The 15063-nt window shown below is 46.2% G+C and overlaps 2 protein-coding genes across 2 annotated transcripts in view; one reads left to right on the forward strand and one right to left on the reverse strand.

Moving 5' to 3' along the window:
• Positions 1-206: 206 nt before the first annotated feature.
• TPSB2 (tryptase beta 2) lies at positions 207-1607 on the reverse strand. The gene is made up of 5 exons (XM_025048397.1): positions 1541-1607; positions 1228-1399; positions 853-1118; positions 531-694; positions 207-457 (listed from the first exon to the last, which is right to left on the reverse strand). Exons 1-5 carry the CDS (start codon positions 1599-1601, stop codon positions 293-295), a joined length of 828 nt encoding a protein of 275 aa, XP_024904165.1. The 5' UTR covers positions 1602-1607; the 3' UTR covers positions 207-292.
• A 12763-nt stretch (positions 1608-14370) lies between these two features.
• Positions 14371-15063, forward strand: part of LOC112481574 (tryptase delta-like) — a 6480-nt gene continuing 5787 nt past the window's right edge. Inside the window, exons 1-3 of the mRNA XM_025048410.1 lie at positions 14371-14431; positions 14573-14744; positions 14854-15063. Of these exons, the coding sequence (XP_024904178.1) occupies positions 14371-14431; positions 14573-14744; positions 14854-15063 (443 nt within the window). The remainder of the gene's footprint in view (positions 14432-14572; positions 14745-14853) is intronic.

Raw genomic sequence — 15063 nt, forward strand, 5'->3', positions numbered from 1 at the left:
ATCCCTACAGTAACACCCAGTTGTCAGGGCCCAGGACCCCATAGTGACAGTGGCTGTCCCAGACTCCCCTGGACCCCCTCCCCCACCTCAGTGATGCCCACAGTCAGAATCATGGCTACAACACGTGTCATATCCATGCCCTTTAATGAGGATCAGTGCCTGCTCTGGGAAGGCAGAGCGCAGGGCAGGGGACAGAGGTGGGGAAGGATGCCACCTGGGCAAGAAGCAGTGGTGTAGGGACTGGATGAGGCTGGCTTCTCTGCAGACCCAGGTGGCAGTCCCAGGGACAGACTCAAGGCTCCTCGGGAACATACCGACGGATCCAGTCCAGGTAGTAGGTGACACGGGTGTAGATGCCGGGCCTGTTGGGCTGGGCACAGCCATCGCCCCAGCTGACCACACCTGCCTGCAGCCAGGTGCCATTGACCTTGCAGACCAAGGGCCCTCCGGAGTCACCCTGGGGAGGAGAGGGGTCAGTAGTGGTTCTCGAGGCCAAGACTTATGGGGCTTTGGGGAGGACACGGGCCCACCTGGCAAGAATCCTTCTTCGTGTTCCCGGCACACATCATGTCATCACGAACGATCCGCACATTGTCCTCCGTGTACAAGCCAGTGTGATATTTTGAGTCACAAATGCTGTTTTCTACAATAGGAACTTTCACCTGCTTCAGAGGGAACGGAGGTGGGAGGGATTCTGGGGGTGAGACAAGAGCATGCAACATCAGGATGCTGGTGGTCATTAGCCTGAGTCGGCCCATGAGGACCTTGTCCCCCAAATGGAACCCCAGAGCTGAGTCATAGGGGTGGCTGGTCCCTGCTCCCCCAAGCCCTCCAGCTCTCCCTGATGCTTACCTCCACTGTTTATGTCACCCCAGCCTGTCACCCAGCATGGAGTCCCTGGGGGGAAAGTCTCTGAGGCAGGGGGCAGAGTAACCAGCTGGACTTGGCAGGAGATGTTCACAGGGTCCTCGAGCTCCAGCAGGGCAATGTCAAACCCCGCCTGGATGGCGTAGTACTCAGGATGCACGATGATCCGGCTGATGGGCAGTAGCTTGTCACGATAATACAGGTGCTGTTCCCGCAGCTGCACCCTCAGGTCTGTGGGATTTTTGAAGTCCCTGGAGAGAGGGGGTACCTACTCAGGGGGCAGGGCAGCCTCCTGGACACCAAGGAATGTGGGTGAAGCCCCAGGCCTGCCCTCACCCACCAGGCCCCATGGTCACTCACGGTCCAACGCAGTGTGCTGCAGTCAGCACCCACTGAGGGTGGATGAGGGAGCCCCCGCAGAAGTGTTCCCAGTATTGATGTTTGACTCTCAGGCTCACTTGCCAGGGCCACTTGCTGCCAGGGGCCTCCTTCCCTCCCACGATGTTCACTCGCTCCAGGGCCTGGCGTGGGGCTGGGGCAGGAAGCACTCTCAGGACAAGACACAGCCCAGCCCCACACAACCCTGGGCTTCTGTCAACCCACCTGCCCATCGTGGAGCTTTTGGGGTGCGGAAGAAGGGGCAGGGCCAGGGCCAGCCAGGGTTAGAACTCACCAGGGGCCATGTGGACTGGGCTCAGCAGGAGAGGCAGTGCCAGCACCAGCAGATTCAGCATCTGGAAAGAGAGAGGCTGGGGGCTGGGCCAGGCCAGGGTTTACAGAGTGTGGGGTGCAGATGGAGTCGGGGACTCCGGGATCAGGGATCGGTCCAGGCCTGGGGTCTGAGGTCTTGCTTCTCCAGATCTGAGGATCAGTGACTCACTGCATGGTGACACCCAGATGTTGGGGTCTGGCGTGGGGTGCTTACCTTGGCTGGTCCCTGCTGCTTTGCCCCAGTCTGCTCTCCCCTCCCCATTTATCCTTCCAGGCCATCAGAGGGTTAGAGGAGGGGTGCTCCATCCTCCAATCCAGAGCGGAGGAAGCAGATGATTCAGACCCAGGGCCCAGATGTGCCTTCCGGAGATGGCAGACCCGATTCCTTGGGTGGTCCGACCATGTCCATCTCCAGGCATTATCCGAGCGGTTCTGCTGATTACAATGGAACCTTGTTATCTCGGGATCTGAGTGCCATCAGCAGAGGGACAAGGGAAATGGAAGTGACAGTGAGATAACAAGTAGCCAGTGACAGCTCCCCTTGGACACTGCCCCCACCGGGCCCTACCACCTCTGGCTCCTGACCTCCACAGCCAGGGCTGACCACTGTCCCTGCCTGTCCATCCACCCCATCTTCTCACTGTCTTCTGGGCCTGCTGGTCACTGAGACCTACAGCTCACCTCCCTAATCATGGCCCTCCTGAACTGTCTGCATTCCCCACTGCCATCCAAATCAATATCAAAAATGAGGTCAAGGACATGGTCAGAGACAAGAACCATCTGACAGAAGCAGGTAGAAGGATTTCTGGAGCACACAAAGGGCTGTGAATATTTCATATTCCTCTCAGCCAACTTTTATTTGGGTTGGCTGCTTTCTTATCAGTGAGTTTTACGAATTCTTTGTGTATTTGGATAACAGTTCTTCATCATATATGTGTTTTGCAAAGAATTTCTCACACTTTTCATTCTCTTAACAGTAGCTCTCAAGAGTAGAAATTTATAATTTTTATGAAGTCAATCTAATAATTTTTCTTTCACAGATCACGCCTTTGGTATTCAATCCAAAATTTATAACCAAACCCGAGGTCATTTAGGTTTTCTCCTATGTTATCTTCTAGGAATTTATACTTTTGCATTTACAATTAGGTTTATGATCCATTTTGATTTAATTATTTATGAAAGGTCTGTGTCAAGATTCATATATTGCATGTGAGTGTCCAGTTGTTGAACACTATTTGTTAAAAAGACAGTCTTTTCTACATTGAATTGCCTTTGCCTCTTTGTCAAAGGTCAGTTGATTATTTGTATGGGTCTACCTCTGGGCTCTCTATTTTAGTTCATTGACCTATGTTTTCTTTCATCAATATATCATTGGTTTATAGTAAGTCTTAAAATTGGGTAGTATCAGTCCTCCAACTTTGTTCTTCTTATTCAATATCATGTTGGCTATTATGTGTTTTTTGCCTTTTCACATAAACTTTAGAATCAGTTTGTTGATACCCACAAAATAACTTGCTGGGGCTTTGATTGGGGTTGTTATGAATCTATGATCAAGTTGAGTAGATACTACATCTTAATAATATCATCTTCCTTCTCATGAACTTGGAAATCTCTCCATTTATTTAGATCCTTGATTTCTTTCAGCAGAGTTATGTACATAGACTTGTACATATTTTGTTAGATTACTTTTAAGTACTTCATTTGGGGGATGCTAATGTAAATAGTATTGTGTTTTTAACTTCAAATTCCAATTCTTCATTGCTGGTATATAGCAATATGTATAACAATTGACTTTTACCATTAACTTTATATCCCGAAACCTTGCTATAGTACCATATTAGTCCCAGGAATTTGTTTGTTTTTGTCTGTTCTGTGATTTGTACTTTATTCCCTTTTTTAAAATTTTATTCCCTTTTTATTGCTGAGAAGTATTCCACTATAATGAGGATAGTCTCCTGTTTTGTTCTAGAAGCTTAATAGTGTCAATGCCCACATTTCACATAAATACATCTTGAATTAATTTTTGTGTATAATGTAAATAGGGGCCAAGTTTCACTTTTCCCCATACACTTATTGGTCCAGCACCATTTATGAGAAAGGCCACCGGTTACCCTTTCAATATCAGTGACATTATTGTCATAAATCAAGTGGTTCTGTAATTTTTGAATCTATATCTAGACTCTGTTCCATTCCTTTTATCTCTGTGTACATCTTGTCCCAATACTGCACTGTCTTAATTATTATTATTCTATAGTAAGTCTTAAAATTGGAAAGGTTAAGTTCTCCATCATTGTTCTTTTTCCTCTAGATTGTTTTGGCTATTCCAAGTCCTTTACCTTTTCATATTAACTTTAGAATCAAAATGTCAATTTCTGCAAAAAGTAAGACTGCTGGGATTTGGATTGTATGATCTATAAATCAATATGGGGAGAAACAATATCTTTACAGTCCACATTTCTTTCAGAAATGTTTCGTAGTTTTTGGTGTAGAGACCTTGCACACCTTTCATTAAATTTATGTCTCATGTTTGATTTTTTTAATTCTTCAGCCAACAGTGTTATGTTTATTTTTCCAATCATTGCTAGATATTTAGAAGTACAATATTTTTTTGCATATTGATTTTGTATCTCACGGCCTTGCTAAATTCACATAATCCTGTGTTGGTAGACTACTTAGGCTTTTCTATGTGCATAATCAAGTCACCCATGAATAAAGCAGGCTTATTTTTGCCTGAGCCTAGCTTCCTCTAGAGTCCTACAATTCCCTGGGTCTCCACCAAAGGGAACCCTGGTACTCCCCTTAGCACCTGCTGGGAGGAGCTGGGCAGAATGGGGAGGGGACTGGGATGCCTCTTCCACCCACTCCTTACCTGCCCACTGGGTCAGGGTCACGGAGCCTGGGTCTGACTGGGACCACAGGCCTGGGACAGTGACCCTCTGAGGATCAAAGCAGGCGCTGCGGGGGTGGGCATGGGGTGAAAACAGAGTGGACTGGGAGTGCTGGGTTAGCAGACTCCTGAGTGTGACCATGGCAAGTGATTGTAACACCCCCCAACCTCAGATTCCCCACCAGAAGACACTGAGCTGGACCAGAGTCAGGGCTGCTGCAAGGAGTCTTCCTTCAGGCCCAGCATGTATCCTGTGCCCTGGGTGCGCTTTCAGGAGGAGAGAGGAAGTCATGGATCAAGGGTTAGAGGGAGGGAAAGTGGACCCAGGCTCTGTGCAGAGGCAGCAACGAAGTTGCAGCCCCACCTCAGCCTACCATGTCAGCTTGCAGCCAAAACCTGTGTACCCGGCAGACAAGAAGCCCTCCTGAGTCATCCTGAGTTCAGAGTGGAGTGAGTACCAAAATGCCGGGGAGTTAGGGAGCCCTCATCTTCCACCTTGCCCCTCTGGGCTCACCTGGCAGGAATCCCCAGATCCCTGGGCCAGGGTAGTCCTGGCTGCAGGTCTCTGTGTTCACAATGGTGGACTTCCACCTCCTGCAGGATGTATGGGGGCTGCAGAGATTCTAGGGGGACAGGCTGCAGGAGAAGTGAAGGCACCAGCCCTTTACTGTAGGAGTTGCCCAGAAATAAACCCTCACATGGTGACCTTACACATGTGGATCATATGCTGAGACTTTGGTGATTTAATATAAAGCTGCAATAATCAAGAGAGTGTGGTATTAGTATAGAATAATGTATAGGTCAATGAAACAATAGTCCAGAAAGAGACCCACATAAATGACCAATTATTTTTAAGAGAGAAACTTTCATAAGTTTCTGGAACAATTGTGTAATCTGTGTAGGAAAAAACATAAGCCTTGATACTTGCCTCATAATACACACAAAAAATCAATTCAGAATGGATCATAGATTTAAATGTAGATGTTAAAACTATAAAGATCTAGGAGAAACCACAGCAGAAAATCTTCACAATCTGAAGGAATGCAGAGGGGACTAAGAAAAGAAAAACATGATAAATAGGACTTTATCAAAATTTAAAACTTATACTGAGTGACACTATTAAGATAACGAAAGTATAGTCTACCGACTGGAAGAAAAATATTTGCGATACATGTATCTCGTAAAGGGCTTGCATCCAAATTAAGGAAGGAGGAAAGGAAGGGAGGGAAGGAGGGAGGGAGGGAGGGAGGGAGGAAGGGATAAAAAGAAAAAGAATTCATAACTCACAAGAAGACACTCGACCTAATTAAAAAGTGGATAACAGATTTGTGCTGACAGTTCATCAGAGAAGTTGTATGAATGACCAGGAAGCTCATGACAAGATGTTCATCCTGCTTATTCATCAAGAAACTGCAGACTAGAAGGGACACTGCTATATATCCATTAAAATGGCTACAATGTTTCAGGCTCTGCCCACTCTTCTTCCTCTCCCTCCCTTTCCTTCTGAACCAAGCAGCCCAAAGCCTAGAGTAGGTGAGTTCTGATAGGTGCCTGGTTGGGAGTGGTGCTGGGGGCTGTGCTGGCCCAAGTTGGGGTTAGAGTCCACTGGTGGGGAATTGGCCAAATAAGTCAATGAATTAAGAATGAGAATCAGGTCTTACATGCCCTAGAGGGCAGGCAAATATGGAGAGGAAGAAACTGGAATAAACTCTGTGGTATGGGGTTGGGATTGGGATTGGGGAAGGCTCATGTTTCAATATAAATACAGAATTATAGATGTGGTGTGTGTGCATGCATGTGCATATACTACTATGTCCATGCATGTACTCTCTGTGTGTGCATTGTGTACACACGTGTGTATGTATATGTGTGTTCACATGTGTCTCTTGTGTGTGAGTGTGTGTGCATGTGTGTGAGTGTGCATGTGTGCACACACATTCCCTAGTCTGTCTCAGTGAAACCCTAGAGCAAGCAGCAGCACCTTCAACTGGATTTTGAGTCTGTGTACAGTTTGCCCCTGAGAGGAGCTAGGTCCCCTGAAGAAGAGACTAGAATGGGAAAGTACAGAAGGGTTGGGAATAACCTTGTGCACAGAAATAAAGAGAGGTGAAGACCTTCACAAAAAGACTTAAACAATGATGTTCACAGCAGCTTTATTTATAAGAATCCAGACAGAAAACAACCAGAAGTCCATCAACAAGTGAATGGAGAAATGTTGTGGTATGTTCCTGCAATGGGATACTATCTGGCAATTAAAAAGAATACAAGTGGACTTCCCATCAAGATAGCAACACTGTGCTCGCCTCCTCTCATTACCACATCAAAATTATAACTAAATGATAGAACAATCACCTTTGAAAACCACCTAAAGATTAGCTGAACAGAACTCTTATAACTTAAGATATGAAGAAGAAGCCACATCGAGACTGGTAGGAGGGGTGGAGACCCAAAACGAGCTGGTCCCACACCCACATGTGGCAGTTAAGAATAGGGAAGGTTATCTTGAATGCAGAGGTCCCACCCTAAGGAGCAAGGGTTCCTAGCCCCACAGTGAGATCCACAGCCCAGACCACCAGTGCCAGGTAGAGGAGTCCTCATAACAACTGATGAAAATCAGCGAGAATTCTGCCCAGGTGAGACAGAAGGCTGTTGGAATCCCAGGCATTCCTCTTAAATGACCCACACATGGAGTTACTCACTGACGGACTCACTTGCTCTGAGCTCCAGCACTGGGGCAGCAGCTCAAAAAGTGCCAGGGAAGAACTGAACTATCTGGCTTCAGGACACAGAAAGGAAGGGCAACTCATTCCAGGACCAAACTGCTGGCAGTCAACTTTGTCCCTGTGTTTAGCCCTTCTTGACAAATGATTTTTTTTTTGGTGGGCACTAAATCTGAGTCTCCATCAAACTTGCCCCACCCTAATGACTCCCTGAGAACCTACCCCATCCAACTCACGCACAGGCTGGAATTTTTTTCAGTGGCTATTACAAGCAGCCATCCTCAGCCCACATTGTGGACTTCCCTGAATTCTCAGAAAGGTCCACAACCCCCAACAACGAGTGCTTGGCCTCAGTGTTCCTTGCACCTCTTTCTAAGCAGCTCCCTCAGCAGCCTAGCACTAGCAGTAGCCAGCCTTAGTTTGTAGCATTGCCTCTCCCAGGCTCTTCCAAGCCCAGCACAGGCAGCTAACAACTGCTGTTTAGCTCATGTAAGGTGGCGCTGGGCCTGGCATAGGCAACAGCTAACCTGGACCTGCACCAAAGCCCCTCCCAAGAGACCCCAGAACTAATACAGTAGCCAGCATCAGAGCGCACCAGAGAGTACCACTTAATAAGCTCCACAAATGACACACCCAAAGGGTGGACTCAGCAAGCGCCAGAGCCCCACTATAGTGAATCCCACTGCAGGAGTTCAGCCCCCGCACAGTGGTTCATCTCCTATAGTCATGGCCAGTCCTCACAGCAAGTCAGCCTGAGGGTCAGTCCCATCCACTGACATGCCAATAGCAATCAAGGCTCAACTACAACAGGAGGGCACACACAACTCGCACAAGGGATACCCCGGGCTCAGGTGGCCAGAGAGATTGCTTCACTGGACCCCACAGAACACCTACTACATAAGGCCGTCCTGCCAAGACTGGGAGATGTAGCAAATCTACCTAACATATAGAAACAAACACAGGGAGGCAGCCAAAATGAGGAGACAAAGAAACATGTTCTAGATGAAAGAACAGGACAAAACTCCAGAAAAAGAACTAAATAATAATGGAGGCAAGCAATCTACCAGATACAGAGTTCAAAACACTGGGTATAAGAATGCTCAATGAATGTAGGAGAAAAATAGATGAACTCAGTGAGAACATCAACGAAGAGGTAGAAACAATAAAAAAGAAACAGTCAGAAATGATAAATACAATAACTGAAATGAAGAATACGTTAAATGGTATCAACAGTACTAGATGAAGCAGGGGACAGGGGATCGAATCAGCGATCTGGAAAGCAAGGTAACAGAAAACACCCAATTGGAACGGAAAAAAAAAGAATTTAAAAAATTAGGATAGTTTAAAGAACCTCTGGCACAACATGAAGTGTACCAATATTCACATCATAAGGGTACCAGAAGGAGGAGAAAGAGAGCAAGAGATTGAAAACCTATTTGAAAAAATAATGATGGAAAATTTCCCTAACCTGGTGAAGGAAATGGACACATAAGTGCACGAAGCACAGAGTCCAAAATAAGATGAACCCAAAGAGGCCCAAGATACATCATAATTAAAGTGCCAAAAGCTAAAGACAGAGAATCTTTAAAAGCAGCAAGAGAAAAGCAGTTAGTCACCTACAAAGACGCTCCCATTAGACTGTCAGCTGATTTCTCAACAGAAACCTTGTAAGTCAGAGGTATTGACATGAAATATTCAAAATGATGAAAAGTAAGAACTTATAACCAAGATTACCCAGCAAGGTTATCATTTAGAATCAAAGTATAAATAAAGAGCTTTCCAGACAAGAAAAAGTTAAAGGAGTTGATCACCATCAAACCAGTATTACAAGAAATGTTAAAGAGACTTCTTGAAGAAGAAGAAGGAAAAAAAGATAAAAAATATGAATAATAAAATAGCAATAATTACGTACATACCAATAATTACTTTAAATGTAAATGGTTAAATGCTCCAATCAAAAGACATGGGTGGCTGAATGGATAAGACAACAAGACTCATACATATGCTGCCTACAAGAGACTTACTCTAGATCAAAACACATACACAGATTGGAAGTAAAAGGATGGAAAAAGATATTGCATGCAAATGAAAATGAGAAAAAGTGGGGGTAGCAATACTTATATCTGACAAAATAGACTTTAAAATAAAGGCTATAACAAGAGACAAGGAAGGACATTTCACGTACAACAGTCAAGATATGGAATCAACTTAAGTGTTCATTAATAGACATTTGGATAAAGAAGAGGTGCTACATATATACAATGGAATAGTACTTGGCCATAGAAAACAATGAAATCTTACAATTTGCAATGACATGGACCTAGATGGACCTACAGGGTATTATGCTAAGTGAAATGAGTCAGACTGAGAAAAACAAATACCATATGATTTTACTTAATATGTGGAGCCTAAAGAACAGAATAAACAAACAAACAAAATAGAAACAAACTCATAGATATAGAGAACAAACTGCAGGTTGCCAGATGGAAGGAAGCGATTAGAGGGCTGGGTAAAAAAAGTGAAGGGATTAAGAAGTACACAAATTAGGTTACCAAATAGTCACAGGGATGTAAAGTACAGTGTAGGTAACAGAGTCAATATTGTAATAACTATATATGGTACCAGATGAGTACTAGACATACTGGATCACTTCATAAGTTATATAAATGTCTAACTCCTATGGTGTATACCTGAAGCTAATGTAATATTGAATGTCAATTGTGATTGAAAAATTAAAACAAAAAATTTTTGAAAGAAATATGTCAGGGAGTGTTGGTGGGGTTAAGTTAGAGGTGGCTTAGGTGGTGTGGGAGGTAGTATTTTTAGTAGGATGTTCATTGTCAGTCTGCCTAAAATCATTTAATTGCATGTTTTATAAGTTCTTTGCTGGCCAAGATATGGATTTGGCATTGCATTGCATGAGATCTTTCATAGGGAATGTTTTACATTTTAGAGATAAAAACAAAACAAAAAATTAGGAAAGAAGTCAAGGTACTTGGTCAGGGTCACACAGATGATTCGTGCAAGGTTAGGACTAGGATCTAGGTTTCCTGACTCCAACAACTGAGTTCCTTCCAACACTACTATACAATGTTTGTCTGTAAGAGCCATGCACCCTTGTCCCATCAGCATGCCCAGTCCTTTCTGACTATGCCAAAGGCCAGGGAAACCCAAGCAGGGAGACAAATATGTTCTTATAGTTCAGAGCCACATGCCCTGACAGCTCACTTACCCTGAGCATACTAGTATGCACATTGCTTATCACAAAATTCCAGGTTATTGATTAGAAAAGAATGAATCAAGCAGATTTTAGCCATTGTTGTAAACACCGAGCATGCATGTGGTAATTTGGCATGGTTTTCCAGGACTCTGAGGACCTCTGGGCTGTGGCAATTCTTTGTGGAAAATTATAGAACAAGGGTTTGGCAGACCTATTGCTTTTCAGGCCACATGTTCACCTCTCCATCTCTGTGTCAGAGACCTGGAAGCACAAACTGGCCTCAAACAAAACCACTAGGCTCTGTGTGCTGACCTAAGTCACTTTGGTAATGAGTAGCAACTGTAAGACTAAAGGCACAGGGACTGCACACAGCATGGCACCCTAGCTGACAGTTAATTCTCACAGGGGTACAGGGTGACAACCTGATAGGTACACTAAAAATGAACAATGAAGTGAATGGACGGAGGTTGGTGGAGCCAGGTCCTCACTGTTGGGGTGGGAGGTTGCAGACAAGCAAGGAGGAGATGAGAGTGATCCCTGTGGTGATGGATTAGAGCTGGAGACATGAGTTCAAAGTCATGTTTATCTTAATGTAGATACAGATGGACACATATGAAAATATTTATAGATACGTCTACACACCAGTTAGTGCACACATATTGCCTTGTTCTGTCAGCTGAGGGCCTAGAGGCAAGCACACCCCAAGGGCAACCAGCACACCAGATCGAGGTTTCTAACAGCGTCTCCACAAAAAGGAAACAAAGTCCTTGAAGAAATGGCTGATTCTAGAACTGAGGCAGGAAATGCATATACAAAATGAGCCTGGAGTTTATGAAGCTGTCACAGCCCAGAGAAGCCTAAGAAGATGAGACAATTAAATGCCATGTAGGGCCTGGATGGGATCCTGGGACAGAAAAAGGATATTAGAGAAAAAGTAAGGCCATCCAAATAAACCACGGACTTTAGTTAATATAATGCATCATATCGGGTCATTAATTATAACATATAAATCGTACTATTATAAGATGTTAATAATAGAGGAAATTGGGCAAGGGGTATAAATCTACACCTGGTTTAAAACTTTAAAGTATATTAAAAAAAAAAAAAGAAATACAGAAATAAAGTTCCAGGCCCAGACTAAGCCAAGCAGAGGCAGCTCAGGCCCTATGACGAGAGTCTCCATGTCAACCTACCCTCCCCAATGTCCCTGTGCCCCCATTCAATCCTGGGTCCCATGGTCTCTACCACAAACAGACACAGCACCAGATGCCCAGCCTGGGGCAGCTCTTCCTAACCGTCCTCTGTCTAGCCGGGGCCTGATGACTGAGTTGATTAGGGGGACTCCGGAGAGGCTGGTACTTTCCTGCCTGCTTCCCCCAGGTCCAAATCATAGGACGGTGTGAGAATTCCTCTAGGTCAGCGATCTCCTCTTAGATGGGGGAAACTGAGGCAGGTGGGAGTTGCCTGATGATCTACCAGGACACAGCTTCTCGGGACACAGACTTATCTCTTTGCTGCCAGCATGTGACCAAGAGCTGTGGCTAAAAAGTGAGACTTCCATATTTGCCTTGATGATGGATAAGGTCAATAGCAACACTCCCTTCTAGGATCCAGGCAGCCTGATATTGCCCAGTGCAGGGATGTGGGCAGGTCTTCAGGAACTCAGGTCTTCTACCTCCTGGACCCCCAGTACCATCCCTTGGTTCACACAAGAAGGGAATTCATCCCTCACTTATCCTGGCTCAATTAGCCTCCAGCACTAGGACCCCCCTTCTGCACACTTGCAGCCCATCATACATGTGGGAGGCAGAAGGATGGCCCTCAAGATGTCCTTATCCCAACCCCCAGCACCTATGATTATGGAGCTCACAGGGCAAAAGACCTTTGAAGACCTGATTAAGGTGATGGCCTTGAGATGGGAGGTTTTCCTAGGTTATCACAAAACCTAGGAAAACCCATGTGGGCCCAATATCCTCACATGGGTCCCTAAAATCACAGAATCTTTCCCAGCTGTGGTCAAGAGCTGAGGAAATCGCGGACCACTAGAAGCTGGAAAAGCTGAGAAACTGATTCTTCCTTGGAGCCTCTTGGAGGAATGCTGCCCTGCCCACACCTGAATTTTAGCCCCACAAGACCCATGTCAGACCTCTGACTTTCAGAACCATAAGAGAATAAATGTGTCATTATACCACCAAGTTTGTGGTAATTTCAAACTCAGACGATTTCCCCAAATTTACCAAACTATTTAAGAAAGAAATAATACCAAATCTTCATAATCCATTCCAGGAAACAAGGGGAGAGAACACTTCTCAACTCCTTTTATAAAGTCAGGATTACCATGACATCAAAATTAGTCGAAGACATTACATAGAAAGGAAACTACAGACCAATACCCCTCATCAACATAGACACAAGAATCCTCGATAAAATATTAGTAAATTGAATACAGAAATATATAAATGATCTAGATAATACATCCTGACCAAGAGAAGTTTGGATGAGAAAACCAAAGACCTTATAAGAAAACTACAGACCAGTGTCTCTTCTGCAAAGAGAAGCAAAACATCCTTAATCTGATTTTCCCAAATAGAATTCCTCAAAATACAGAAAAGATGACAACGTCACAGCCAAGTTCAGTTCATTCTAAGGATGCGAGTTTGGTTTAACATTACCTGGAAGGTCAATCCAGGTAATTCATCATATTGACAAACTAAACAAGAAAAACGATTGTCATATCTTTAGATGAAGAAAAGAAACAGGCAAAATTCAATACACGTTTGTGATGACAGAAATTCTCAGCAAATTAATCGTGTCAGTGTGCTATAGTTATAAGGAGTAGAGATCAATGGAACCAATGAGAGAGCCTAGAAGTAGACCAACATGAAGCCCACTGAGTTCTGAGACAGATGACGATGGACGTCAGTGAGTAAATGGTGGTCTTTCAACAAATGTGCTGAAATACTAGCTACTTCTATGGAAAAATCAGAGATTGGGCCTGACCTCATATACAAGACCTGGTTTGGCTCAGAGATATAGACAGCTGGAAAGGGCATTGCTCATACTGCTGGACAAACTGCAAAACAATGTATTTTTTGACTCCACCAGAGAACTGAGGTCACGGGATAGACAGCTAACCTGAAATATGGAGAGGAACAGAGCTGAGCACTTGACCACCTGGAAAAGCTGCTGCTGGAGCCAACCAGACACAGGCAGGCCCCAGATCCATGCTGGTGTCTGGGCAGGGTAGGGAACAGGCTGAGGCACAGGAGGGGAGACCCAGATGGCAGTGGGATAATGCAAGTGGTCCAAGAGGCTGTGAGCGGGGATTTGCCCTGGAGGCCCTGGTGACCAACAGGTAGGTCCAGGGGAGAGTGAGGAGATGAGGTGGATGGGACAGTGGTCAGCCCTGGCCAATGGAGGTCAGGAGCCTGGTAGGCAAGTGTCCAAGGGGAGCTGGCACTGGCTGCTTGTCTCACTGTCACTTCCATTTGCCTGTCCCTCTGCTGATGGCACTCAGATCCCGAGATAACAAGGTACCACTGTGATTGATCAGCAGAACAGTTCAGATAATGCCCGGAGATGAACATGGTCAGACCACCCGAGGAATCAGGTCTGCCATCTCCGGAAGGCACATCTGGGCCCTGAGTCTGAATCATCTGCTTCCTCCCCTCTGGATTGGAGGATGGAGCGCCTCTTCTCTGACCCCCTGATGGCCTGGAAGGATAAATGGGGAGGGGAGAGCAGACTGGGGCAAAGCAGCAGGGACCAGCCAAGGTAAGCACCCCACGCCAGACCCCAACATCTGGGTGTCACCATGCAGTGAGTCACTGATCCTCAGATCTGGAGAAGCAAGACCTCTGACCTGTGGCCTGGACCAATCCCTGATCCCGGGGTTCCCGACTTCATCTGTACCCCACACTCTGTAGACCCTGGCCTGGCCCAGCCCCCAGCCTCTCTCTTTCCAGATGCTGAATCTGCTGGTGCTGGCACTGCCTCTCCTGCTGAGCCCAGTCCACATGGCCCCTGGTGAGTTCTAACCCTGGCTGGCCCTGGCCCTGCCCCTTCTTCCGCACCCTAAAAGCTCCACGATGGGCAGGTGGGTTGACAGAAGCCCAGGGTTGTGTGGGGCTGGGCTGTGTCTTGTCCTGAGAGTGCTTCCTGCCCCAGCCCCACGCCAGGCCCTGGAGCGAGTGAACATCGTGGGAGGGAAGGAGGCCCCTGGCAGCAAGTGGCCCTGGCAAGTGAGCCTGAGAGTCAAACATCAATACTGGGAACACTTCTGCGGGGGCTCCCTCATCCACCCCCAGTGGGTGCTGACCGCGGCACACTGCGTTGGACCGTGAGTGACCATGGGGCCCGGTGGGTGAGGGCAGGCCTGGGGCTCCACTCACATTCCTTGGTGTCCAGGAGGCTGCCCTGCCTCCTGAGTAGGTACCCCCTCTCTCCAGGGACTTCAAAAGTCCCACAGACCTGAGGGTGCAGCTGCGGGAACAGCACCTGTATTATCGTGACAAGCTACTGCCCATCAGCCGGATCATCGTGCATCCTGAGTACTACGCCATCCAGGCGGGGTTTGACATTGCCCTGCTGGAGCTCGAGGACCCTGTGAACATCTCCTGCCAAGTCCAGCTGGTTACTCTGCCCCCTGCCTCAGAGAC

This window comes from Pteropus alecto, unplaced genomic scaffold (genome assembly GCF_000325575.1).
Source record: "Pteropus alecto unplaced genomic scaffold, ASM32557v1 scaffold44, whole genome shotgun sequence".
Taxonomy (NCBI): Eukaryota; Metazoa; Chordata; class Mammalia; order Chiroptera; family Pteropodidae; genus Pteropus; species Pteropus alecto.

Excerpts from the sequence above, each read along its gene's own strand:
- TPSB2 (XM_025048397.1), bottom strand. The coding sequence starts at position 1,601 with ATGCTGAATCTGCTGGTGCTGGCACTGCCTCTCCTGCTGAGCCCAGTC. Across the intron at positions 1,400-1,540 it reads CCCAGTCCACATGGCCCCTG|CCCCACGCCAGGCCCTGGAG; the intron begins GTGAGTTCTAAC and ends TTCCTGCCCCAG. Across the intron at positions 695-852 it reads GGGTGACATAAACAGTGGAG|AATCCCTCCCACCTCCGTTC; the intron begins GTAAGCATCAGG and ends TCTCACCCCCAG.